Below are 27,166 nucleotides of genomic sequence, written 5' to 3'. Positions count from 1 at the left end.
GGGAGGGAAGACGCCAGGGGCAGAGGGAGCCACTCACCTTGTCAAAGTGGTTGAAGGAAGCCCGGAACTCCTGCATCTGCTCCTGGCTGATGCCCTTGGCATCACGGGTGAGGATCTGGTTCTCGACCTCATTGATGGTGCGGGCGATGGTGGTGAGCAGCTGCTCCCAGCCCACGCGGATGTGCTGGGGGCAGAGCGAGGGCATGAGTGCGGGCCGGCCAGTGCGGGGTCCGCTGCCGCTAAGGACTCACGGCTCGACTCTCCTCGCACGCGGTGTGTGTCTGGCCTGGACTCTCTCCCAAATGCCAACCCGGCCCCATGCTCCCCTGCCTGCCTCTGCCCTGCAGCAGGGTAACAGCACGCAGACCACTGGGGTAGGGCAGCATGTTTAAATGGCTCTCGGCGTGGGGGGGACCCGGGTTTCTCTGTGGTATCAGTGCCCTTGGACGGCATGAGGTGTCACTGTGGATGAGATCAGGCTGCCAGCCAGCCCCGACACGTCAGTCTGGCCACAGCGAGTGGGTGCCCGCACGCATCTGTGTCCCCTAACAAGGACGAGGCCATGGGGGGGAGGGGCCACACCCCCTCCCAGCTCTCCGAGGAGCGTGCCAGGACGCCGTGCTGTCACAGCGATGGAAGCAACAGTGGGAACTGATTTCTTAGAAACGTGTTAACATTTGATCTAGTCTTTAGGCTCAGAGGGACAGAGAGGAGAGAGAATGCGGCAGGCGCCTCTCCTACTGGGCCAGACCCATCTAGCCCCGAGGCCGGGCCTGTGCGGCCACGGCGACCCCGGCATGGGCACCGAGTGGGCCTCACCTCCATGGTGTAGTTGGTGTGCTTGTTGTCGAAGATGAGGGCCTCCTGGATGAGCTGGTGCTGCTGCTCCAGCAGGTCGAGGTTCGGCTTGTAGTCCACAATACTGCGCTCGTACCGCTTCAGGTGGCTCAGCTGGTCCTCCAGGGTCCCGTTCATCTCGATGGAGATGCGCCCGATCTCCTGCATGGAAGGCGGGGGCTGCTGGCTGCGGGAGGCCTTCCGAGGGGCGCTCCCATGCCTGGAAGCCGGCTGCGGGCTGACTGTCCCCTCCGGGTCCACCCTCCGGAGTGCAGGCCGCCAAGGGGCGGTGTCTGGGCTGAGGCCGGCCAAGCCTAACCTCGGTGCACATCCCCAACTTCCTGTGAGGCCCAGGACGGCAACAGGCCTGGAAACTGAGGCCCAAACATAGCAACTGCTCATGGCGAGAGGCAGGGACAGGATCTGGACCCAGGCCTGGCCAGCTTCGGAATCCGGGCTCCTGAGCACAAGCCCCCAAAACGGGGGTTCCCAGGGTGGCGGTGCAGCTCAGCCAGCCCGGAGCCCCACCCCTGCCCTGGCTCGGAACCTGGGCGAAATGAGTGCTCTGTAAGGCATGCCCAGGCTGCGAGCAGCATCTGTGCAGACATTCCGGGGCCGGGTCCCAAGGCTCACTGGTGAGCCCACCGGAAGGGTCTGCCCTCGGACTGCCCTGGTTCCAGCGACACCAGTGCTTGTCAGGCAGCTGCCGCAGAGCGGTGCCCAAGCATTTGCCGAGGTAATGAAAGGACTCTTTCCATCCCTGTTTAGAGATGTGAAAACCCAGGAGCAGAAGTTTGCTTATACCTGACTCCCTGGTCAGCAGGCAGAGCCGAGACTCGAACCCTCCCCTACCTGACTCCTCCACCAGGTTTCCCTCTGGAGCGTGCTGTCACTTCCATCAACACCGATCCCAGGAGGCTGCCCTCACTCCCAGAGCAGGGCCTCTGGCAGACCCACCAGAGATAACTGGGGACCCGCCCCCACTCTGCCCTGAGAGCCACTCCTAGCTCAGCTAGGCTGGGGCGATGGGCCCTCACCTCCATCTTTGTCTGGATCCAGGGCCCCACGATGTTGGCCTGGCTGGCGAACTGGCGGCGGAGGTGCTCGTTGGACTGCTGCTTGCTCTGCTCGTCCAGGAGCGCATGGTCCCGCTTGGGCACCAGCTGCTGCACCTGGGGGGTGGGGATGGGGGTGGTGAGCCATGGTGGTCGGGGTGGCCCTTCCCCCGGCTGGCCCGCCCCAGCCCCGCCGCCAAGCCTGCCCACCTTCTCCCACTTGGAGTTGATGATCTGCGGGGTGACGGTGGTGTAGGGGTTGCTGCCCAATAGTTTGATGTGGTTGCTCTCGGCGATCCTCTGGGCCTCCTTGTGGATGGCCAGGATGGCCTCCCGCTCCCTGTCAGCATCCGGCAGCGTTGACTTGAACTGGTCGTGGGCTGAGATCAGGCCCTGGAAGGAGGAGAAGGCATGAAGGGCAGCCCGGGTCCACAGCGGTCCCCTGGGGTGCGCGGGCAGCTGCAGACCTCGATCTCCTCAATGGTGTGCACGATGAACATGTCCTGGAGGTCCTCCATGGCGCTCTCCATCCAGTTGTTGAAGGGCGCGGCCCGCTTGGCGTACTCCAGGTGCAGCTGGTCAATGGTCTCCAGCTGCTTCTCCGTTTTCTGGCACATGCAGGAACGGGACGGGGAGGTCAGTCAGCGAGCAAGTGGTTGGTGGCCCGGGGACCCAAGGGGTCGGAGAACGTCCCCTCGAGGTGGGTCAGAGGAAACTCGGGCGTCCTGGCAGCGTCTGCTCCCACCGACCCCCAGGGGCATAGGGCTCCATGGGTGACGTCACACCCCCCTCACCTCCAGAGCTTCCCTGCGACTCTGGGTCAGAGAGCCAAGGGCGTCCCACTGGTCGCAGATCTTCTGGCAGCGGGTGTTGACGTTGTGGGAGTCGTAGTAGTCCAGCTCACTGCGGGGGGAGGGGACGGACACGTGGCCATGAGACCCGGCAGGCGGCAGGCAAGGCTGTGCTGGTGACCACCCCCACCCCTGCCGCCATGCAGCCAGGAAGGGTCAGAGGGGTGGGGAGGGGGCCCCTGCTGACTCGCTGTGAGACCTGCCTGTCACGACACCCAAACGCGGGGGCCCCCACACTGCCTGTGTCTGGACTGCTTCTGTCACCCAAAGGTCCAGCAGAGCACACTGGTTTAAGCAATGGGCTCCTGGGCCAAGTTTCCCCGGTCAGAATCCTGGCTCTTCGATTCTGTACCAGTGTGACCCCAGGTGTGTGAATGACCTATTCTGGAGACCTCCATGTTCCCATCTATGAAATGGGCGCAGGGTTACTGTGGAGATCCAGTTACTGAGGGCACATGAAGTGTGGAGGGCAGTCCTTGGTGCCCTCTGAGTAGATGTACTAACAGTGATTAAAGGGATTTACTTTAATGAACATGAAGAAAAAATGAGCAGCAACCCGCACTGTCGTTCTAAGCAATTAATAACAGATGTAAAAGAGAAGTGGGCAGACGTGATAGTTCCTGGCTCCTCATGCCTCCTGACATGAGGGGCCTATCTCCTATCTGCCCCAGGATTCCTTCCTCCTGAGCTCCAGACCCTGGATACTCTTAGCAAGAGGTTCCCAGGGAGTGGAGGTACAGGCAAAACCTTGGGGGCCTGGGGAGGGACAGGGAGCAGGGAACAACTCTGGGAAGAACAGGACCTGGGGGATGGGGCTGGGGACCATGGCTGGGCTCCCCAGAGGGGCCAGGCAGCCTGAGCTCCACTCCTGTCTCAGCTACCCGCCAGCAGTGTGACCGTGGACAAGCCCCTGAGCCTCTCTGTGCCTCAGTTTCCCATTCCGTAACACAGGGCTGCGGGCAATTAAAGGAGCCGGCGTGTGTGGAACACTGAGTGCTCTGAGTTTCTATTATTACTCTGCACCAACACTTAGCCGGGCTGTCTACTCAGGCTCATCCTGGCCAGTGCCTGGCCCTCTGACTCATCTTCAGGGGAACAGACAGCACCCCCAAATCGCCCTTCCTTCCTCCTGCAGGGCCACTGTCCAGAAAAGCTGCCTCGGCGGCTGCCTGCCCCCCCAACTCTGGAGAGCGGGTACCTCACACCTGCTCCCAGTGCCTGGGAGGCAGGCTGGCCAAGGACTTCTCCAGGCCTGTTTCCCATCAGCTCCCAGGGGCTCGCCTGTCAGCAGCGGAACATGCCCTCATGCCACCTCCCACAGGCGCTATGGACATCACCCACCTCCACCTGGGTGTGCCAGGCCCTGAGGCTCAAGCCTATGAGAGGCGGCAAGACCCCAAGGGACACCGTCTTCCCACGACCGTGGGGGAGCCACGGAGCACTCCTGCCTCTGGCTGAGCGCAAGGGGAAGCCGCAAGGGGAAGCCGTAGAGCCAACTGGGCAGAGCAGAGGGAGTGAGTCAGGGAGGAAGCCGGCCCTGCCTGGCGTGGGGCTGCACCAGGCACTGCAGCTGGGCCCCAGCCTCACAGAAACAAGCAGAGCTTTGGGGATGACTGGCAGGGTGGGGGGTGTCTGTGGAAAGGGCAGCTCCAGCCAAGTATCCTATTTTTGAGCAGACAGCTATTTTGGGAGCCGTGCCGCCACTCCAGGCCCTGTGGATTTTCCATGAAGTAATGGCCTAGGCCTCCCACTCCCTGGGCCCTCCCTGCTGCGGCCGCCGTGCCGGTGGCATAAGGCCCCGTTCACTGGCTCTGGAGGTTCGGTGTACTAACTGTGCGCGCAAGTTTATCTGACTGGGGCGGGAAAGGGAGGGCGAAGAACCCGGTAGCCTGGACACTCGTACAATAAGTGTATTCTCAGCAAGTGAGGGAAGTGGCCAGGCAGAACAATGGGCTCTCTGTGCAGCCCGATCCCCTCTGGGAGGAGCGGGTGGGAATGGCAGGGGGTAGGCCACCCCCCTTCATCAGGGGGCCAGGGGACCTCTCTGTGGTGTGGCAGGCAAAAGGTAGAGCCCTGCGGACCCCTAGAGCCTAAAGCATCAGGAAGGCGGTCAGAGACCTCCTTTCTGCCTGTTTCCCATCTGAGGTTAAGACCAACTAGGCAAAAGGCATCATCCTGTAAGGGCTCTCCCTGGCATACGAAAGCGGGGAGGTGAGAGGGCCCACTGAGGCCACGAAGCAAGCTGGACCCCAGGACGCTGCCACCCCCTACTCCCAGCAGGGACCCCTTGCATACTTGAGCTCCTGGGCAATTGCAGCGATCTGCTCCACACGGTCCTGGTGCGCAGCCAGGTCGCTCTCAAAGGCCTCGTGCTTGCGAATGAGAGCTTTGATATCTGACAGGGTGGCTGTCTCATAGTCCCGGTGCTTCAGCATGGCCTCCTTCCCTGGGGTGGGCAGAGGGTGGGAGGTGTTTAGACAACAGCACAGTGGGAATCCAGGGGGCTGACCCCAGGAAAAGAGATCCAGACCCTACCAGATCCTGCCACACCAAGCATGGTGCCGTGGGAACAAGAAACTTCCAGAAACTTTCTCCTTGCCTTTTTAAGGGATCTCTAAGCCCACCTATATCTTGGATGGAGCTGGGAGACACTGTGGGGCTAGGGAGCCTGAGACAGATATCCTCATCCAACCCATGTGTTCTAAACTCAGGGCCCTTTATCAGTGGACAGCAGGGACCGGACTCTGCCACCGTGGCTGGAAAGGGAGACGCCCATCCCTGGAGGGCCAGCACCCGGACCAGCAGCTGGGGCTGCAGCCCAGGCCTCCACAGAGAGCAGGATGCGTGTTCCAGAGCTCTCCGTGGCCCCAGCCCCTTGGGCCTGCCCCCAGCGCTTGGGGCCAGGCTCCCGGGGCAGGGGGGTCCTGTCACACACCTCCGTGTCCTAGCCCATCCTACAGGCCTTCCATGCACGCTGAGGTGGGGCCCACTGTCAGGCCCTTTGAAGGAAGAGAGGCACGCTATTATTAGTCCTGGAGCCTGGCTAATTATACACCCCAGGCCAGAAGCTCCAGGAAGTCCTGTAAGCATGGCGAGGTATTACAGAGAACTGGGTGGGGAGAGGCCAGTCTGTGATGATGGCTGGGAGCCCTGCCTCCTACAGGTGCTCTGCTTCAGGTGAGCCAGGCTAGCCCTGCAGTGGCAGCTCAGAGACCCAGCCCTCAGCTTGGCTCTGGGGCATGAGACCAACAGCTGGCTGCCTGGTGCAGCATGCGCCGTGGGGAGGCACGAGGCCTTTCCCCACCTGTTCCCTTGTCCATGAAATGGGTCCCAGGCCCACGCCTGGTCTCAGGCCTCCAGCAGCACGGGCATGGAGTGAGGCCCATCCACATCTCAGCGGCCCCGAGCATCGGGCCTGGCATGGGTGACAGGAGGTGGCAGCCTGGGAAAGAGGCTCCATGGGCCCTGCCGCCTCGGCCCTGGGGCCGGAGGCTTAACCACAAAGGCAAGCTTGCAATTCCCTTCACCAAATTGCTTTCTCCCAAGGGTGGGAACCCGAAATAGTAGGTTACCACTTCTTTGCCTCAGCAGAGTTTCAGCAAGGGAGCTGGCAAGGGGGGCATGGGGGTGGGGGGGGTCGGGAGGAGCGGCCCGTGGCCACGGATGCCTTGGATTCAGGCCAAGGGGCGGCTATAGTGGGGATGCAGAGGCTCGTTTCCATTTTTCCTCCCGGACAATCCAAAAAAACCCACGGCACAGCAGCTAGATGGACCCTCGCCCCTGCGGGCGGTTGGGGGATGGTGAGGGAGGCTTGGAACGATGGCGGCTCAACCTCCTCTCTGGGCGCAGCCCTCCAGAGAAAGCAGGCTGCTGGCATGGGATTCCAGGGGTGTAGAGGGGGCCAAGAGTCTATCCTCCTGTGTTGCAAAATTGGGTGGCTTTAGGCCTTGGGAACGAGAGCGGGCAAAACCACCTGGGGGTTCCAGGCTGCTGCTGAGGGGCAGGGCCAGATGCCAAAGTGCCTGGGGGGGTGGGGGGACAGGGGCATGTGGAGGCCACTGAACCAGTTGGGCCTCAGCTATACGCTGAGCCACCTTCTCAATGCCTGTGGGGAAGGCCAGCCCCTGTCACTCCCAGGGAAAGAACTCTGGGGGGGGGGGGCATCACACCCACATCCCTTGGCCTCAGGACACACCCACCCTGGGCCCCCTGTAGCTCCAGGAAATGGACAAGGGCTGACGACCTGGGCCCAGAGGCTGACAAGGGAAGCGCCCGGGCATGATGCCCAGAGCCCATGGAAGGACAGACACGAATGAGGACGGGAGACAGTACAGGTGTGACAGGTGCAGCACAGATGCGGTAAAATCTACTCACGCTGAAGGGTCCTCTGACAGGAGGCTCCCTGGGCCTCGGCCCTGCCCCCGAAAGTACTGGGCTCAGGAAGAGCCAAATCAAGGAATCAATCAACAAATGAAGTAAATGGCCCCCCGCCCCCACCTCCAGCACGGACACGCTGCTGCAAGGTCGAGGTGCCTGTGCCCCTGGCCCCCACAGACTCCCCAGCAGACACTTGGTCGCCTCGGCCACATGGCCTTCCCAGCAGAGGAGGGATTAGGGTTTGGCTCTGGGCCCAGCAGCTGCTGCTGAAAACAACAGCCCGCATTAACGTGACGAGGACATAAGCAGTCCTGTGGCTGGGAACATGGGGCAGGTGGGCCCGAGGCTGCGGGTTGTGCAGGGTGGCATGTGGGCAGGTCGCACAGGTGCCTCTCGGTAGGTCTCAGCATCTGGCCCAGGCTGGGGCTGCCTGCCCACCAGCTAGAGGAGCCCCAGAAGCTCAGCAAGGACCTGATGGGGGACAGTGGGGTGGAGGGATGAGACATCACACTGAGCCACACAAGGAAGACTAAACTCGGCAAGGCACAGTCGGGAAGGAGGCAGCCACAAGCGGATGGGCGGGAGTCCTGGCTCATGGCTTTCGCAGGCACCGGCCCATTTCTGAAGGTTTTCAGACCCCCAGGACTTGGAATCTCAACCACAGTGTGGGTCCTGACCAAGGGCCAGGGACGTGCTGGAATTCCACATCTAGAGCCAAGAGATGCGGCAGCTGTGGGGCCGCCGAGAAACAGAGGACATCGCCGGCTACCCTTCTGGGAGAAGCCCTGCTTCCGGGGTACCGGGCCCCTGAACGGGAGAAAGAGCTCCTGGGGTGCGCAGCTGAACTGGGGGGTGGCTCCCTGGACCTGCCTTTAAGGACTGTGCTTGGGCACACAGGCCCACCCAGCACTGGCTCTTCTGTGTGAAGTCCAAGTTCACAAAGTGTGCAGGAGTGAAAAGACAGGCAGAATATCTGAACACAAGCTTCCCAGGATGGGAGAGCCATCCCACACATCCCCAACCCCCAGCCGCCTTGGCCTAGCAGGGCCACCATCCTCAAAGAAGACACAGCAGCGAAGAGGAACAAGAATTCCCTTGTTGCTGGAACTGGGATGAGGTTAGGCTGTACTCCTGGAGGATGGCCTCAGCCCACCCAGACAGGGGCCCGCCTGGAAGGAGCCTCAGAGGTTAGAGCAGATGGGACAGCTCAGCTCCACAGGGTTCCTCCTGCCCAGGGCTGGGTGAACCCAGAGCTGCATGACAGGCGTGTCGCCAGGCAGCAGGAAAGGGGGTCTGACAAACAGACCCAACGACACGAGGGGCTGTGAGGGTATACGTGCGCGCAGGTGTGCGAGGTGGGAGCGGGCCGAGGAAGCTGGGGGACCCTACCGTCGGTCCAGGCCTCGTGGATGGAGGCCTTTTGCCGGAACTTCTCTGCCAGGTGGTCGAGCCGCTCCAGCCTGCGGATCTCGTTCAGCAGCCACTCCTCATAGCCCTTCTCGGCCTGCTCCAAGTGTTGCCAGCCGTTGTTGATGTCCTATAGGGACACAAGACGACCGGAGTTGCAAGGGGGAGCTGGGCCACCCAGCAGGGTGATCCCTCCCTGAGGGACACTGATGGGAAGGCGGGTGGCGTAAACGGCCTGGGGTCGCGTCTAGCCTGTGCCTGGATGGGGCCCGGCACACGGCGAGCGCATTTTTGCGTTAACTGAGTGCGTGACGATGAAGGAATGCCCCAGATGTGCTGCAGGAGCCAGGCAACTGCATAGCAGGGACCCTGTCTCTCCTGAAAAGGGGCCTCGAGCACTGGGAGATCCTGGAATCACGGCCCACGGAGGGGTCCAAATGCAGACAGTGGGTGTAAAAGTCAAGTGGCGGGGGAGGAAGAACGTGCTCAATAGTCAGCTGTACCCCCTCCTGCCCCTCAACCCCACGCGCTGGCTGGGAGTGGGCCACACACCCCGGGCGCTCACCGAGACCATCCTGCCCTCGGAGGGCATGAAGGCGGGCCGGTTGCTGAGCCGCAGCTTGGTCTGCAGCGTGTTGAAGTTGATCTCCAGCTGGCACTTCTCCTGCACCTTGGGCGGCTTGTGGACGCGCCGGTAGTCCCGGAAGTCCTCCAGCTTCTGCTGCATCTCCTGGATGGTCTTCTGCGGCACCCGGTCCTCCAGCCAGGGGATGGTACGCCGGATCCACTCCAGGAGCTGCAGGCGCACCGGAGGCCTCAGGGTGAAGGCGGGGGGCGGGGGGGCGGGCACTGGCCCCACTCATGGGCACGAGGGGCACGGGTTTTCCAGACCCCCTCCCCCACCGGGGATCAACCCTGCTCCCCAGCCTGACTTCTCCGTGGTGCCCGCTCGGAGCCTAAGACTGGGAACTACAGGGATGTGTGCCCCCCTCTGAACCACTGTGCTGCTCTCTGCTTATATCCTGGGCATGCCTTGCTCCTGGGCTGCCTCCTCCTCAGACCTCAGATCGAAGCCAGGCGGGCTCAATGCACGCGCCCCTCCTGTCAGTCCCAGCACACGACCCCATGCTTGCTGAGCTCCGCACTGTCCTGGAGTGATACCTCGTTGCTTCCTTGTTCCTGGGCTGTAGGCGCCCTCCAGGGAAGAGCACACAGCATGGCAGACCCACTCTGAGGCGGTCCGCACACTGGGCACAGGGCCCGGGACAGAAACAATTTGACAGTAAAATGGGGGGGGTAGTGATATGTATTTTATGAGCCCCTCATATGTGATAGAGTGAGGACAGGTACAAACAAGCAATTCTAGAACAATCCTTGGAGAGGAAAATCTTACTGTCCAGCATGGAGATGCTTGAAGAAGTGGTTCCTAAGTGCCAAACTCTGGCAAAATGAGAAAACCAAGGAAAAAGGGATCTATGTGTCTTTACATCCTGGTGGATGGTGCCAGCCGTTCTTTCCTAGGAAGTGACGGGATTCCAAGACAGAAGCTTTTAACTTTCTCTTGGTATTGGTATTATAAAGCATGGTGGTAACAGACGGTAGCTTCTTTTAATTTTTAAAAATATTTTAAGTAATCTCTGCCCCCACATGGAACTCGAACTCACAACCCTGAGATAAAGAGTTCCACACCTCACTAAGCCAGCCGGGTGCCTTGTTGGCCTTTTCTTTTAAAAATATCCTTAACTTGGCAAAACAAAAAGCTGGTCACCATAGGCTGGCTGTCAAATACTTTTTCAAATAGTCCTGGTTCGTGAAATTTCCAAGTCTGGGAACCATTAGTCTCGAAGAGCATTCAAACCGCGGCTCTCCAGAACCTCCAATATATACATATATATTTTTTTAAAGCGGAAGTTCTTAAAATAAAGGAGGGAACCCAAAACTAAACATTCACGTTTCGAGGGGCCTTTCCGGGTTCAGGCTCTGGGGTGGGGCTGCCTGGGTTTGACCTCTGGCTCTGTTCTGCCAGCTGCGCGCCTGGTACCTGACCCTCTGGGTCTCAGTTTCCCCACTTGGAAAAGGGGTGAGACGTGTTCCCTCCACCCAGTGCTGCTGTGCAGACAGTAGACCCTGCTCTAGAAGTGAGGTGCCGGGCCCGCCGTGACAAACCGCAGTCCTGTCACTGTGTCTGCGCAGGGGTCTCCCTCCATCCCACCGAGTCAGTCAGCCTGCAGTGAGGGCGTGGCAGGTTTTTTTAAAACCTCCCCCGATAATTCTGGAGTGGTAGGGTGTTTGGGAAACTCTGTCCTTAAGTACCTCTGTAGGGACGTGAGCTCAAGACCACAGGAGCCAGGGAGCATGGTGACAACACCAGTCTGACCCTCAGCCTTTTGTGACGCTAGCCTGGAAGGTCACACACTGGCTTGGCCACACTCCACAGTCTGTCAGCTCATGTCCTTATCTAGGAAGGGTCACTGCCGTGCCTGTCCTCCCCTCTGCAAGTGTCACATGACCTTCGCCCAAGGGTAACCAGAGACACCCCAGTCCTCCCACTGTGGTGGGGCCACCAGGGTTGGGGTGAGTGGCAGACTTACGTCACTAGCCAGCCTCTCATAATCTTCCATGAGGTGCTCATTCTCCTGGTTGACCGCCAGCACCTTGCAGATCCGGTTGGCAGCGGTCTCAGCCTGGGACAGGAGAAGCGCCATGGTCAGGGGTGCCTAAGGGCTGGTGACCCTCCCTCCTGACAGGCTCATCCCCCAGAGCCGGCCCGTCCACAGCCCACACAGCACTCCCCGAGGAAGGAAGGAGAGAAGCACAGCTCCACCAAGATGGCACCCTGAGTGGCTGCGTCCTGATGGGTTCTGCCGGCGTTCCCATAGCTTACTGCTAATGCACCACCCCCCCGCCAAAGTTGGGCCCCTCGGCTCCCTTGGCCTGGACCCTGGAGACGCTGAAGGGGGCCAGGGAGCCCCTCCACTCTGGGGTAATGGATTAAGAGGCCCACAGAGAAGGAGGCCGAGTAGTGAGGCTGGGTGGGGTCCTCCCCTGGGCCAAGCCCTGAAGGAGTGTCCTCCTGGGTGGGAAGGTCTGCAGCAGAGGCCAAGTGCCGAAGGGCTGCGGCGGAACGTGGAGATGCAGGGGCCCCCAAAGAAGTCTGCGCACAGGAAAGCACCAGTATCCCCTTTCTAATCCTCCCTTCAGAGGTGGGTGCGGATGGCTCATTGGGCAGAAGTCACCACCCAAGTGGCAGAAGGGAGCGGTGGAGACTATGACCAGCCTCTGCTCAGGACTACAGGACAACGTGCTGCCTTGTCCTGCTGGGGGGAAACGCGTGGAGTGGAGAAGAAGGAGAGCGGGGGGTGCCACACGGGGAGCGGAAAGACCAGGTACCTTTCAGGAAGCACAGAAAGGGTCCAAGAGGAGAAGTTGAAACGGCAACAGAACAGGAACAGAAAGAGTGAGGAGGGTCTACAGAGTGGTGGGGAAGGAAAACAGAGAGGCTTGGGGATGGCTCCACACCCGCTAGCCACAGGCCCCGACGCCCAGCCTCTCCTGTCCACACGCTGCCTCCGGGACATGTGGGGAGGTGAGTGGGGGACCAGCCAGGACTGGCGTGCGTGTACACGTGCCCACACATGCACACGCCGGGCACCACGCCTCAGGCCACACGCCAACAGTCCCAGGCACTGTGCCTCAGAGATGAGGCTCACAAGGGCCTCGGCCAAGTGAGTGCCGGGAGCAGAACTAAGGTCTCAGCTTGCGGGGGGTGGGGGTGGTTCCCGTGGGGGTCAGTCCCTGACCGGACTCGGAGACAACGGGCACCCCATGCTCAGATCCACCCCGAGGGAGGAGCTGCTAGTCTGAGGGGCTGTTTCACCGCTGAATTCCTGGCACCCCGCTAGGGACTGGGGAAGTTTTAGATACTCAAAGCTGATGAATGAAGGAGCGAACAAAGGAAAGCAGCAATTGCTTAGGGACAAAAAAATAAACTATCAGGAGAGAACGGGCATACTTCCCGTGAGGTCTGGAGTCTGCCCTGTGCTTACAAAGCAGAACAGATGCCAGAGAGCACTCTTCTGTGCGGCTAGCCTGAGTCTCTGAGGACACAGAGTAGCACGAATAAAAGCATCGCAGGGCTGTCTGGAGAAGTCAACACAGGCTGGGGGAAGCCGGACCGACAGCTGGAGAAGCCCGAGTGCAGCACGTCTCCTGGTGAACGGGCAGCTCCCAGTAGCCTGACCTTTTCTTCCTGTCTCCCAAGATGGGCTCAGCTCCTCAGAAACCCCCAAATGCTCTGGCCTGAGCTTTCCTGCCACTATCTGCTCCCACAAATACCTCAAGGCCTCCCAGCCCCCACCACACCGGAGGCCAGCGTGAAGCCGGGGAGGGAAGCCTGGGCAGGAGAGGGTGACGTGGAGGGTGACGAACCCGGCCAGGACCTGCAGAGCGGTGAGGCCAGTGGCAAGCGTGCGGTCAGCCGGGTTGGGTCTGAGTCCGGGAATCTTCCACCGCTGCCTGCCCCCACCCCCGCCCCCCACAGAACACCGCAAACACAAGTTCCAGCCACATGCTGGCTGGGTGGGGAGAGGCCATGGGGCTAGGAAGACCATGGTGGACACGGGCACATCCAGAAGGCTGCTCCGACCACCCCATCACCGGCTGAGTGCTTACGGGGCATGTGAGCTCACTTCACCCTCAGGACAATCCTGAGACAGGGATGGGTAGGATCCCCGTTTGACAGTTGGGGAAACTGAAGGAAAGGGACTCATCTCAGGTTACGCTGCTAAGAGGTGACAGCAGGGACCAGGACAGATGGCCCACAGAAGGAGCTCCACAGGACCAGCAGGTGCAGCCCTGGTCCTGTGACTCTGCAAAGGGCTCCCTGCCTCTCTGAACTCTGGTTTCCTCCTGTTATAGGAAGGGAACGGCACCCCCCATGTACGGGATTCTCCTAGAACCTGCACATGTGGAGCTGCCGCAGGACTGCCTAGCATGCAGTAAACGCTCAACTAACAAAAGCGGGTTTCTCCTCCCTGGCCCTGCCTGCTCCTAATGGGTGACATGGAATCAAGTCACCGGGAGTACATGGCTGCCCAGGACCCACGAAACGTGAGGCAGGTGGAGAGGACAAAGGCGCCCAGGCCTCCAGGCAGAGTCTCCCTGCCCAGGGGCTGCCGGGCACCTTCTCATGGGAGTGGACAGCTGCCACTGGGCTTGGACACCCCCGAGGGCGCTGCTGGTATCGGCGGCGCCGGGGACTGGAGCCCAGAGAGGATGTAACCTGCTTGGACCAAGCCTTTCCTGCAGCACCCGTGAGGGGAAAAAGTTGTGAAGACGGCCGGAAAGGCCAGTGCTCCCCAGTGCGAGCACACAGCCAGGCCAGCAGGCAACTGACCAGGGCAGGGCGCAGCACAGAAAGAAGGACAGGGCAGCCGAGTGGCCAGGAAGGAGCACACGTGCTAAATGCGGCTGTACGGGGACGCCGCCCCCATCTTTACGGGCCAGGCTGTGCTCACAGAGAATACACGTGGCCTGTCGGCACCTAAGGCCCACGATCCCGAGAACCCCTCCTGACCGGGTGCATCCTCATGCCGGTGCAGCCTGCGGGATGGCCTGGCAAGGGCTCCAACCACAAATGGGTGGCAGGAACATAGGGACAGCAAGGACCAGGCTCCGGCCATAGCAGTGAGGGACGCTTCCACCCCAGCTCACCTTCTGAGCCCCCGAGAAAGCGTGGTAGAAGCAGGACACGTAAGTCATGATGGCCTTCTCATCTGGCCTCAGAGTGCCTACAATATCTGCGCAGAGAGAGAGAGAAAGAGAGAGAGAGAGGCAGGAGAGAGTGACAGCTGCGGGGAGGGCACCGGGGCCGGGCCCGAGGCTCATGCGGGAGGAAGAGCTCTCGCTCCAGACTGGAAGCCAAACCCCGGCTCTGGCAGCGTGGGCGAGTTTCGCCGAGGTTTTGTAGAGGCCAAGGGGGAAGTCCGAATAGGTGGGTCCCTTTTCTAACCAGAGCTGGGTCTGTGACACTGGCTACTGGCTTTGGAAAGGAAGCCTTGTGCAGGGCCAGAGGGCTCAAAGGCTAACCGATCTTTCTGAAAACATCAGTGAGATCATGTCTTACGTAACCAGCTACCACCCCTAGAACAGACCGCCGAGTGGTCTCTGGGGGCCCTCTGAATTCAACTCCAGATCCCAGACTACTGTGATTCTACACATCTTGGCCCTGTTACCATCTCCAACCTCATTTTTCTCCTCTTGGCCTTTCCTTGAATAAGCCAAGCTCATTTCTGCCCCAGGACCTTTGCACCTTGCTCTACCATCTGCCTGGAAGACCATTCCTGCTGATCTTCATGTGGCAGCTCCCGCCCATCATGGCAGATGCCTGCGCAGGTCGGCAGGTAGAAGCCTCCCGCCGCGGCCGCTAGCTGAAGCAGCCCCCTGCATCTGTCTCCCACATTCCCCTATCCTGCCCCACATTCTCTACTGTGCTCAATACCACATGAGACGACCTAAGCTGAGGCCACGCCTGTCACCTGTCTCCCCCACTGACATGGCAGCTGCATGAGATCAGGGATCCTGTCTGACCCAGTCCCTACTGTATGCCCCATGCCTGGAACGGAGTCTGGCCCAGACCAGAAGCGAAACAGACACTGTGAGCAAAGACTACATGGGCAGTGCCGCTTGAAGTCGGGGTTGGGGGCGGCTTCCAGTCGGAGAGAGGCCACTGCCGTCTGCAAGAGAAACGAGGTGAGCGTGGGAGGCGAGAGGCAGCAGCGGCATTGGGCAGTGGCGGCGAGGTGGGCCTGCCTGGCCCTGCCCGGTACCTTCTGCGCTCCTGAAAAGGCATGGTAGAAGCTGGACACATAGGTCATTATGGCCTTCTCGTCGGGCCGGGCCGTGTTCACGATGTCTGTAAGTGAACGACAAGGGTTAAACCGCCCAAGTAGGGGCGGGGGGGAGGGGCTGTTGCTCAGTGGGCTCCAAACTCTCCCAAGGCCACAGGCATCCCAGGAGAAAGACCCTCAGAATGGATTCAGTGACCCCTGCTGACTCTAGCGGGCTTGTCTACACCCTCAGCCCCTCCATCCCCTGTGGTCTCTAGAAAGGCCAAGGCTGTGGGAACTGGATTAGAATGAGGCCACTTCCTCTCTCTGAGAATGGCCTCAAGGGGCTGCTCGACAGTCAGCCCCAGGGACCACCAAAGGCCAGAGCCATGGGTCCTGGATGGGGGCGGCACGGCTGGGAAATGGAACAAAGCCGGAAAAGGAAAAAACAAACACTCCACTTTGATGGGCTCCGGACTCCGAGCCTAGGGCAAGCAGGGAAGGCAGCTGTCTGGGTTGTCTGCAGGAGCCAGGCCTCCCTGGCCACCTGGCCTGCCCATCCCATGAGAGGAGCAGGACTCAGGCTGGGTACTGGCAGGACACTCCTGCCCCGTTTCAAGATGTGGCCCCCAGAACCTGTCCTCTTCAAGCTCCTCCTTTCCCAGCTTCCTCATCCCTCCCTGAGCCTGTCTGGTCTGCTCAGGCTGCTCCCGCCCTGGCTCCCGGGCAGGACCACGGTCCTCGGTTCGACCAGCTTCCTTCAGCCCGTCTCACTGGCACGGCCAGCTCCCTCAAGTTACCACAGACGTGCGCAGATCAGGGTGGGGACAGAACAGAAGGGATGTGCTTACCCTCCGCATCCAACATCTTGGGGATGTCTAGATACTTCTCAGCCACTTCAAAGGCATTGTTCAGGTTGGTGACGGGATCGTCCTGGGGAAAGAGGAAGAACTTGGTCAGGGGCAGGAGCAGAAGCACATGGGAACAAAGCTGGCCTGGAGGGGAGGCATTCTGGGAAGAGGCGGGACTGGAAAGGGTTCTTGAAGCAGTTCTCAGCCCCTTTTGCTGCGGTGGGGAACGGAGTTGGGGACACCCAGATGGAGTCCATTCCCACCCAAAGAAAGGCCTCTGGAAATCTTTGTGGGGCAAACTGTCAACATTTTCTCCAGAGAAAACACAGGTGTGTTTTTTCTTACACTTTCCAGCTCTCTAGACCCCAGATTAAGACCTCTGTCCTGAAAACCTGGGAAGTGGGGTCCAGACCATGCACTGGGGGGGGGGTGATGGGGAGGGGGTAAACTGAGAGCTTCCAAGGTCCAGCCTTCCTGAAGCATCCCTTCACAGTCTCCCCACTGTCCATAGAATTAAAAGACCCTCCCTCATGTGCCTTAATCCGTGTCTAGCTAGAGTCCCATCCAATTACCCAGGGGAACTTGGAACAGACCAAGTACAGGCTCGTGCCCGCAGCCCCCCAAGTTGGGAATACCGCCCCCTGTGGCTCTAGGCTGCCCCCAAATCCGGGGGTCCTTCCTCGAGTCTGGGCCAGCGCAGGTGCGTTATCCATCCCCGACTCGTTGGGCCTGACCCCCTTGCCACCCTCATTCAGCCCCAGTGCACGTGCACAGCCTTATGGACACGTTTGCTCTGGACACATTACCCCGCCTTCTCTGCTAGGGGAGCTCCTAGAGGCCAGGGCCTTGGTCTTACAGGATCCCAAGCTTTGCAGAGGCAAATCAGAAAGGACCCTACATAGGAAACACCCACCAGTGGAGATGGTCTAGAACTCCTCACCCCTCTTCTCCATTAGACAGAGAGGAAATGCTTCCAGAGGCTAAAAGGTTAAGGGAGGGGAGCTAGAAGGCACGGTTGGCCAAGCCCTAAAATAACTGTGGGCAGTTGCAATGCCCATAAAGGGAAAAGGGGGTAGTCCCCAAGGGAAGCAAGGGCAGCAAGAATCAGCCATAGAGCCTGGGGTCTGGTGACAGCTGGCACAAGGCTCCCCAAGCCTGGCCACCTGAGTGCAGAATCCAGCTGTGGACACCAGCAATGGACAGGCTTGGGGGATGTGACCCAGGATCAGGCTCAAGGTCAGACTCTGTGTAATCTCTGGCCACTGAGGGGAACAGCAAGAGGCAAACCTTTCTCAGCTTGTCATACTCGATCAGCTCTGGTCTGTGCCGGTGGATCAGTGCATTGAAGGCAAGACCGTCCTTCCAGCTGGGGATGGAAAGGGAAAGGTTGAAAGGAGGGCCCTCTCACCATCATGCGAGCGCTAACAGCCCAGACACCCACAGGAAGGACTAATTCACATTTACTAGACAGAGTGTGTGTGCTGGGTACTGGATGGAGAGAGCAGGGCAGAGCAGCTGCAGGCGGGTGGCCTGTGGTGAAATCCTAGCTCTCACTGTCAGCTCGACCCTGGGCAAGTCCCATTACTTCCTGCTCCTTGTTTCCACGTCTATAAAATGGGGTAGTGATAGCACCTGTGCTCCACAGGGTCATTGTGAGGATTAAAGGAGGGAATACATGTCAACAGACCAGCCCCTGACGGGTGACAAGTACCTTACGAGCAAGTGCTTGCCTCTGGGACAGCATGACTGCCCTGAATGGGACAGCCTGCTACAGAGGGAGATGGCCCACCGTGGGACTTCGCTTGGGCGGCCCTGACCCTTGGGGGAGAACCAGGAAAAGGGTGCACGTGGGAGGACAGATCTCCGTCTCCGGGGAGGGGGACAGCAAGGGAAGGAGACAGGCTGGGACGCTGTGGCTGGGCGCTCACCTGATGTGGAAGTTCTGCACGTTGACGTTCTTATAAGGGGCCGTCTTCCGCTGGCACCACAGAAGCAGCCCTTCCTTGGCGGAGGTCTCTGAGAAACACACGAGGACGGTGAGCACCGGCTCCAAACCCGACCTTCAGGACCCAGTCCCAGGGAATGGTACTTGGGGCGCGAGCACAGAGGTCAGATGGACAGCAGCACAGCCAGGGACGAGAGCTGCTCCTGCTCCAGACTCCGCAGGCCTCTGCTGGTCCCAGGCATTGGTCTGCAGAGCCAGCCCTGAGTCGTCACCTGCCCAGGGTCCTCCCAGGAAGTGGCAGCGACAGGGCCGCCTGACACTGGGCCATGTTTCTGACCACAAGGCCTGTGCCTTTATCCGCCAACACAGTGCCCAATGAGCCCCGGCTGCTGGTCTCGGCCTCTCCTGAACACAAAGACTCAGCAGGGGGTTAGGAGCACTGGGATCTCCCAGATGCAGGGGTGGCTTCAGGGAAATGGAGTTGGGGAGCCCAGGTCATCGGTTCCCCAAGGACAGACTGGGGGTTCTGGGGGCAGGGGACACGTCCATCCCAGTCACCGCTGTGGCCTACTGCACACATCCCCTCCAAGGGCTGGCTGGGATGCCTTTTCTCATGCTGCGGCACACACAGGCGTTGGGAGGGGAAGTGAAGCAGCTCCTTCCTGGCCAGCCCGGCCTGGCCCCAGGGTCTTGGGAGGCAAAGGTCAGAGGATGGGGGTGTCAAGCAGACACGTGCAGAGTTCTGATGCACTAGAACACTGCGCCAGGCCTGACTCCGTCACTAGTTTACTTTGTGATTCAGATTCCTTGACTGTAAAATGGGGTCAATTGTGCCCATTTGATAAGGATCGGGTGAGGGTCCACTGAGACGGAGACCACAGGAGCCAAAGGGTTCTGGGTGGAGAGCAGAGCTGGGCAGCTGCTGGGGCCCCCTCACCTGCAGCTGGGCCAGCATCTCACTAACCACTCTCGCACAGGGCCAGGCCCTGGGAAGGATGCTGGGAAACAGGGCAGAACCTCACGCAGGAAGACCGAACCCCAACATTGTAATCTAACTCTCCCCAAGCTGGGCGGAAGCAGGGAGGGGAGGAAAGGCTGTACTCTGCTAGCACGCAGGCTCTCACCTTCCACAGAGATGTCCTGGATGGCGAACCTGAGGATGATGGTCCAGATCATTCCCAGGGTCATCTTTGCATTGCCGTCCACAATCTCTGCATGCAGGGAAGGGGGACGAGGGTGAGAAGTTGTTAAAAGTGGAGGGGACTCCTCCTGGCTCTGTGCAGAGATGAGCTCTGATTGTCCCACGGGAGCCACCCAGGCCTGTCCGCCACCCACACTGGGAGATGTGGCCTGAACGCCAGGACGCACTGTCCCAAAAGCCTTCTTCCGCTGCCTGGCACCTGCGGGCCTCTTCCTGTCTGGCCAGCTCCAGCTTGCTCCTCGCTGGGGCTTATCCCAGGCGCGGGGCAGGCATTCCCAACCATCTGCCTGCACCTCCCTCCCGCCTTTGTGGCCACGTCCCCGCTGGTGGGTGCATGCTGCACTCCTGTCTGCTGGCCATCTGCTATGTCCTTCCACCCATCCGGGCCACTGTGGTCCCCCGAGCTGGACACACTGTTGCCCCTCCGTGCCCCGTGCGACCCAACCCCCACAGCAGCCAGGCGCTTGCCTGAAGAGCTACATTGGATTGTGCCGCTCACCTGCTCACAGGCCCACCACACCTAAACGAAGCCCGCACCCCCCAGTCCTCCTCACGAGCCCTGCAGGACCTGCCCGCCTCGGCACACTCTGGCTGGGTCCTTCTGGCAAGCCAGGTTTGTCCTTGCTGGAAGGACCTCACACCTTCTGTCTGCCCATGAAGTATGCCCCCTGACCCTTCCCTCAGACGGCCATTGTTCCCATCCTATAAGCCTCTGCCGGCACCTCTCCGAGGTGGCTTCCCTGGGCACAGATCTGCAGGCGCCCACCCGGGGCCTCTCCCCTCGCACACTGACCACCATTTGTAACCACGTGTCTGCTGTTTACTTGCTCGCAGCCTGCCTTCGTGAGCACTGCCCTATCCAGGGACCCGGAACCTGCCCTTGTGGAAGCTACGATGCTGCAGGACGGGGACAGCGGTGACACAGGCGCAGCTGGTAAGCATGTGCTTCCTTAACTAACCGAAACCCACGACTGTCTCCAACTCCCTGGAGTGAGAGGTAAGGGCCTGCACCACACACGTCAGCTTCAGGGGCTTAGAGAGCAGTCCTCTCTGCAACACTCAGGTCGCCATGTGTTCCGGGCTGGGTCAGAGAAGTGATGGCGACCGGCCTCATCCCTGAGTCTGCTGGCCAGATGGGCGACAGCAGTCCTCTGAATGCCTCTGCACCCCACAAGCCCCCCAGGATCTCAGCGCAGCAGGTGCAGGGTGAGACCCGACCCGCTGGCCCTCGAGAACAGAAAGCTCTAGGATGGGCTGGATCTGGAGGAGGCAGAGCGCTCATGCAGAGAAGGGGGCCCAACCTTCCCCAAGGACACACTCAAGGCGGTGGGGGGGCCAAGGTGGTGGGTCGTGAGCCACCATGGAGACGCTCCCCACAGCCAAGCCTCGGGCTGAAGACAGAGGGCTGAGCTTTCGGCTTCAGAGTGTCAGGGTAAGGAAACGTGCGTGGCCGGCTGGCTGGAGGCAGGGGAAGGACAGTGTCTGTAGGGCCCTTTCCCAGGGCTAAGAAGGCCAGACCCGGAAACCAGGCTGAGTCCTCCCAGCGCAGGGCAAGGGCAGCCATCCAGTCAGGAAATCTATACCGCGTTCCTCCCAAGTGCCGGGCACGTCAGGGCAAGGGCCGGCCACAGTCTGCAGAGGAGGCCGTGGCTCCCTTAGCCGGCCGGCTGTACAAGGAAGCTGGTCCTAGAGGGCTTAGGGAGATCCCATGAGGGAGGGGAGACACCTTCTCTCGTGTCACTTGCTCCAGCTGCTTCTCGGACCCATAGCTGTGCCCCGAGGAAGCTATGTTTCCACTGCAGCCTGGACCGCGTGTCGGGCAGGGTGATGGGGGCGGGGTAGGCGCCAGGCTCTCAGGTACTCTGGAGCCCTTGGGGTGCCTCCTGCGGGCTGCCTTTCAGCTTTGCCCCGGGGCCCAGCGGTCACAGGGACTGCGAGTGAACCAAGTTGGGCACGAACAGACATTTTTAGATGGAGTTTTTCTTCAAATGAAAACTGATGAGTGCCACCGGGTCTGTCCTCTCAGCCCTTCTGTATTTACAGGCTAGCATTTGAGCAAAATACATGCAGCTGTGAGAAGCAGAAGGCTGGCATGGAGCCGGGGGGAAAGATCCATGCAAGGACAGAAAATCAGAGGGCCCAACTGATCTGGGGGGTTTTGATTTTTTTTTTAAACAAACACCAACCACCTCAACCATGGCATGTGACTCCTGGCACCCCTCCCGGAGAGGTCCCGGGCGGGGGCAGAGCCTTGGAACTCAGTACACACACTCTGGCCTAGAGTCTTGGCCAAACTTTCAGAGCCCTGTCATTAAAGGCAATTAGTTTTCTTTGTTTTTCTAAAAGCTGGGACAACATGGATGTCAGGGTGTAGGAAATCCTGCTCTAATAAGCGGAACTGTGAGCGGGAGCTGATGGGGACCTTCTGGGCTCCATCAGGCCTCGCCTCGTCTCCAAAAGGGCCTGTGAGTTCAAGACGAGCTGGCTGCGGGAGGGACAGCATGTCGTTAATGACCTCTGGACTTGCACCCCAGCCCAGAGCCCCGACACTGGGCCTCAAATGTTCTTCTCTTCTCTGCATTCCCTCCTGTCCACAGATACCAGGCAGGGCCAAAGGACAAAGGTGCTCGAGGCACAGATAGATGCCAGGTCACATGTCTGTCGGTGTCTCTCAGGCCCAGCACAAGGAGGGCGAGTGAGGGTATCCAGGGTCTAAGTCAAAGCCACTCCTCCCCTGCAGAAGGGGCCTGCCCTACATGCCCGAGGACGCCAGATTCCTGAGTCCCAGATGGATTGTTCTGCAGGTGGAGGGGGTGGGGGAAGTCGTGGGCTCAGTGATCCCACTGAGAGGGCAGGCACTGTGGTCACTGCTGGATATATTACTGGGGCTTTACACACCCCCAAATGCTCTGTCACCCACACAAGTCTGTTCAGAACAGAGAGCTCCGGCCTCAGAGCCTACGGGCCAAGAACCGACCTGCCCCCATCAAGCTCACCTTCTGCCCCAATGGAGACCAGCTTGACCCCTTTGCTGGCGATGAAGTCCAGGGCTTTGTTCACATTGTTGATTTTGTGCACTCTCATCTTGCCCCGCTCTGGCTTAGGTAACCGCTCTCCTAAGAGCCACACACCGAGAGAGGGGGAAGAAAGGGAAGCTTTAGTGACCCTACTACTCTCCAGAGCCCGCCGACATGGTGCTCTGCCCCCTCCCCGCCCCATCCCAGGCCAGTGCCCAGACATGCTGCCATCACTCAGGCCTCATGATCCTCCTAGCAGGCACGGGACAGCTGGGGTAGTCTGTGTCCCCAGGACCTGCGACAGCACACCTGTTCCAGGTCTGGGTTGTCCTGTGGTGGAAAGGGAACTCACCTGAAATGACCTCCAGAAGGAGCATAAGCTTGAGCCCGTCTCGAAAGTCCTCGTCGATGTTTTCGATCTGCGTGCCGGCCTTCCGCAAGTGGGAGTTGCACCAGGCTGTGAACGTCTGAGGAGCCAAGACAGAGAGGCATAGAGGGTCCGTGAGGGTGTTGGGGCTTTCTAGCAAAAGGACTAGGCCACAGCCCTGACATGGGACCACAGTGGCCACCGTATGAAGACCACAATGTGGCCTTCGTATGCACTATTTCTGTGTCTTTAAGTGACCTGGGCAAGTTGATCTGGGGAAACTGAAGCTCGGGGTAGTTAACAGACCCACTGTGTTATCAGTGAGGGAGTAAGTGGCAGATTCTCCGAGCCCCGTGCAAGCCTAATTTGTTTTCCTGCAAGCCAGACACCCTCTATTCCCTAGGGAACATTCCACTTCCCACTCTTCCAAACCTTAAGGGGGCTTAACGAAGCTGGAAGTCAAGAGGGAGGCAGGCAGCCACTGCCCACCTGGGTTAGGCAGCCGTCTCTTAAGAAGTTTCTGTGAAACACAGGGATGCAGATGCTGAAGGTGACAGGACGCTTTCAGACAGAGAGGGCCACAAACAAGAACCCCAAATCCCCAACACAGAGTATCTCCCACAGGAGATACTTAGCCTCTCCCACTTAGCCTGCTGCCAGTTCGGCATGTCACCAGACATCAGCCCCCAGAAAGCACGTCACAGCACTTAAAGATGGACATGTCCAGATACCTTCTGGGGCAACTGAGCCTCCCACAACAGGGTCTGGGAACAATGCCACGCTTCTGTTTCTCACGGAGCCCCCATGCCCCGCCCTGCCCCCTCCCTCTGTATAGGCCAGGGTAGAGGTGGGCAGAGGGCCAGAAGCGCACAGAGCACACTCCAGGCCCAGGCCCAGGCAGAGGCCATGTAGGGGGCCAGGGGCTTCCAGGGAACCTCTGGCGGAGCACCATGTGTTTTGACAACTGTCACCACTCCTGCTCATTCAGAGACTCCACACAAGGCCCCTCTCAGACCAAAAAGCCGCCTAATTAACACGCTACACCACAGTGAGGATGGGCACGCAGTTTCCTTCCAAACCCACGCCGGAACGGTGGGTGACTGTGGGTGGGCCAGCGCCCCCGAGCCCACCCTGTGTGGAATTCTCCCTTCAGCTAAGGGTGCCCGGGCCTTGCTTCTATCTCTCCTGAGCAGGCAGATCCCCGCAAATCAGCCTGAAGTGCAGCTCCTTGGGGACACCCACAGCGACTTGCTTGGCCCAACCGGATTCTGACTCGGATGTGCCCTCCTCTGTGCAGACCTCATCACGGCACCTTTCTCTCTGGGCTCTCACTCCAGGGCTGTCCTCTGCCTCCCTACATACTCAAGCTCCGGCCACCAAGCAGGTGCTCACTGAGAACACAGGAATGTGCCTTCCCACCCCATTTCCCAGCCCCCACCCACACAACTCTCAATTCACACAAACGAGGGCTAGGCTGCCGCTTCCGCTGCCCAAGTGGACACACCATCTGACCTCCGTAATGCGTGCCTCCCCATCCGTAACGTGGCAATGAGGATGACACACAAGTAATGGTCAGTGTGAGGGTTTGTGGTGGTGATGCCCAGAGAGCACATGGCAGGTGCTCAATAAACAGCAGGTCCTTGGTCATCGAGGGGCGTCCCCACATCTCCTCCTTTCATGAAATCCAGCCACCTCTTCCACTGAGTGCCTCCTCCGTCCCCGCCTGCCCTGGCCGCCACACAGCCCTGGGCAGCTCTCAGCCATGTTCTCCAGTCATTCTGGGTCCTACTGGATGCTGCCTGCACGTGCGCGAGCTCCGAGAGGGGCAGCGGACGTCTCACATCCCATGTGTCATTATAATGCCTAAGCCACGCACGGCCGTGGTGGTGGCAGCAGGCTAGGCTGGGGAAGGAGGGGACCGGGAACGCCTGTCTTCTGCTTGTGCATGTTCCAAAAGATGCTGGTGAGTGGCAAAGCGACCAATCTCATCCCGAGGCTAAGGACCTAGGAGGGGGATTCCCAGAGGCTGACCCCTCCCCACCCCCAGGGCTGTGGTACTGCCAGGGACAACATCTAGGCCCCTGGTCTGCAGGCAGGGCCAGGAAGGCATCTAAACGGCAGCCGTCATCAAACTGGCCTGCCTGGGTTACGCCCATGCGCTCTCAAAGGGCACAGGTCTGGGTTCGAACGCCAGCTCCCTAACCTACTTACACCTGTTTCCTTCCCTGTCGGATGGACTTATCAGAACCTATCTCATGCAGCTGCTGTGGGATTAAATGGGGGAGATGCTTTAAAGCCCCCAGTACAGTGCCTGGCATAAGGCAGACAGACGCCAGGTGAACTGGCCGCTTCCCTCTCTGCAAAGGCCCTCCCCCCTGCCCCAGGGCCTGGAGTGGAAATGGAAGAGCAGGAGGCCCTCCTCCCTGGAGGCTGTGGGCAAATCTCGCCTCTCAAGTTCAGGCTATTCATCCTCACGAGGTCATTGCACGAACCGCCCTCCAAACGTGCCCCGCAGCCTGCGCTCAGCTCCTCTGGGGAAGCACACAAGAGCGCTGGGGCTTGGGGCTCGCACAGACCCGGGCCAAAATCTTGCCTCTGCCAGTGAGGCGAGCTGCCAGCAGGCGAACCCTGGGCGGGCGGTGAGCCTCGGATTCTTCCGTGGTGAAACAGGTACAGTGACCTCGCCTCTTAAATGAAGATTAAACAAAATAATTCAAGTAAATCACTTAGGACTGGGCCTGGCACAGATGAAGTAAGCACTCGGTGTTACACATATGTCAAAGAAAGATCTATCTTCAAATAAATGGTAACAGGCACCGTGCGCTTCTGTCTCCCTAGCTGCCAGCAGGCACAGTCCTAAGAGAACAGAGCAGGTGCTGGGAGAATCTGCGCTTGCCCGTCCAGGTGGCGAGAAGGAAGGACTCGCTCCCCAACGTGCCGCAGACAGAACAGAACCCCCGCCGACAGGCCTCCCGCCCTCCCTTTCCATGCCCTGCTTGGCTCCGTTTCCTCCTAGAAGACGAGGGGCACGTACTAACACCAGAGAGGCTCACAGACGGAGACAACAGGACCTCAGAAGGCCATCCGGAGGGAACAAGTCCACCCCAGACGGCCACCTCTTCACGCACTGACCGGTGAGTAGGAGCTGGAATTTGGATGGGACATTAAAAATTCAGGTTTTTTTCCTAGCTGGTTATGAGAATAACTCTCTACTTATACACTTCCTCTCCCTACCCAGTTTAGACTAAGATGTGTGGGGTGGATAGTGTTGGGGGGGTGGTTTCAATAGATAGAGGGCTTGGGCGCCCACCACACCGCCCTCTGCAATGCACGGTTCTCAGAGCAGGAGCCTTAGAGCCCAACCGCCGACAGGTCCCAACGGCCCTCGATGCCCCAGGCCCATGGGGCTGGAACACGCCCATTCCCTCGACAAGCATTTGCTGGGAGTCGACCCTGGGCCAGGTCCTGGGCCGAGTACCCAGGCGTGAGCAACCGCGGACATAGCCTGCAAACTCACGGCGCACCTGGTCCGAACAGGGAGAGGGTCTCGTAAATCAAGCAGTGACTCAACTACAGAAGCAACACCAGCAGGGGAAGTGGTGAGAGTTACAACAGGAGCGGACACTTCCAATGAGCTCACGATGTACTGGGCACCATGTCACGTACTAACTTCTCTCATCTTCACAACTACCTGTGGGATAGCTGCCACCATTGCCCCATTTTACAGATGAGGAAATCGAGGGTCTGGGAGGTTATCATGACTTGACCACCAACAGTCATGACCTAGAAAGTTACTGAGCTGGGCCAGGTGCTCTGAGCTTCAGAGGCCCCACTCTGAGGTGTCAGGCCTGTGCCCTCTCTCCGCTGCCCCCAGAAAGGGAGCTAAAGAGTGTTCAACATCCTAGCTCCTGATCTAGTGGTAAGAACAGACACAGGGAAGAGGGGATTCTAGACTCTGATACACCTGAGAAAGAGTTAAGACAAAAATAAGGAAGGAATCTTTTCCAGATAATAGGAACAGCATATGCAAAGGCCCTCCGGCAGGTTTGAGGGCAAAGAAGGGAGTGAGGCAGAGCACGCTGGGCCAGGAGGCCAGCAGGGGCTACTCAAAGGGCCTGGGGAAGGTCACACTGGCGCCGGCTGTGTGAGGGCAGAGCTGAAGGGGGCGAGGGTCAATGCGTGAGGACCAGGAAGAAGAGAGTAAAGAGCCTCTGAGAGAGACTTACAGGAGGAAGGCGGACGAGTCATGGAGGTGGATGGAGATACCGACTGTCATGACTGAGAAAGGCAAGCTCAAGGCTTCCATTTTGTTGGGGAGTGGGGGTGTCCAGAGCTACCGGCAGGCACTCTGTGGGAGGAAGAAAACGCAAAAGGCAACGAGCTCAGCTGGGTTTTACTATTAAGGCCATTTTCAGGGTAAGCACGGACTCT

General features: G+C 59.6%; 1 protein-coding gene across 4 annotated transcripts in view; it reads right to left on the bottom strand.

Moving 5' to 3' along the window:
- The window catches only part of LOC111161418 (actinin alpha 4), a 69,049-nt gene that overhangs the window by 3,434 nt on the left and 38,449 nt on the right, over nucleotides 1–27,166 (bottom strand). For 3 of the 4 annotated variants that reach the window (XM_022525038.1, XM_022525039.1, XM_022525040.1), the window contains exons 2-18: nucleotides 22,721–22,835; nucleotides 22,348–22,467; nucleotides 19,275–19,361; nucleotides 18,134–18,221; nucleotides 17,493–17,571; nucleotides 16,206–16,287; nucleotides 15,355–15,440; nucleotides 11,119–11,211; nucleotides 9,093–9,323; nucleotides 8,510–8,657; nucleotides 5,039–5,189; nucleotides 2,687–2,795; nucleotides 2,360–2,500; nucleotides 2,103–2,285; nucleotides 1,875–2,009; nucleotides 820–999; nucleotides 38–184 (exon numbers count right to left, since the gene is read on the bottom strand). In XM_022525038.1, the coding sequence (XP_022380746.1) occupies nucleotides 38–184; nucleotides 820–999; nucleotides 1,875–2,009; nucleotides 2,103–2,285; nucleotides 2,360–2,500; nucleotides 2,687–2,795; nucleotides 5,039–5,189; nucleotides 8,510–8,657; nucleotides 9,093–9,323; nucleotides 11,119–11,211; nucleotides 15,355–15,440; nucleotides 16,206–16,287; nucleotides 17,493–17,571; nucleotides 18,134–18,221; nucleotides 19,275–19,361; nucleotides 22,348–22,467; nucleotides 22,721–22,835 (2,175 nt within the window). Of the gene's footprint in view, nucleotides 1–37; nucleotides 185–819; nucleotides 1,000–1,874; nucleotides 2,010–2,102; nucleotides 2,286–2,359; nucleotides 2,501–2,686; nucleotides 2,796–5,038; nucleotides 5,190–8,509; nucleotides 8,658–9,092; nucleotides 9,324–11,118; nucleotides 11,212–14,239; nucleotides 14,326–15,354; nucleotides 15,441–16,205; nucleotides 16,288–17,492; nucleotides 17,572–18,133; nucleotides 18,222–19,274; nucleotides 19,362–22,347; nucleotides 22,468–22,720; nucleotides 22,836–27,166 lie in introns of all 4 variants that reach the window. The other variant, XM_022525041.1, reaches the window with a different exon arrangement.

Source organism: Enhydra lutris, unplaced genomic scaffold (genome assembly GCF_002288905.1).
Source record: "Enhydra lutris kenyoni isolate GAN:26980312 unplaced genomic scaffold, ASM228890v2 scaffoldscaffold85, whole genome shotgun sequence".
NCBI classification, from domain to species: Eukaryota; Metazoa; Chordata; class Mammalia; order Carnivora; family Mustelidae; genus Enhydra; species Enhydra lutris.
The sequence above is the reverse complement of the archived record's forward strand: the minus strand, read 5'-3'. Positions and strand labels throughout refer to the sequence as shown.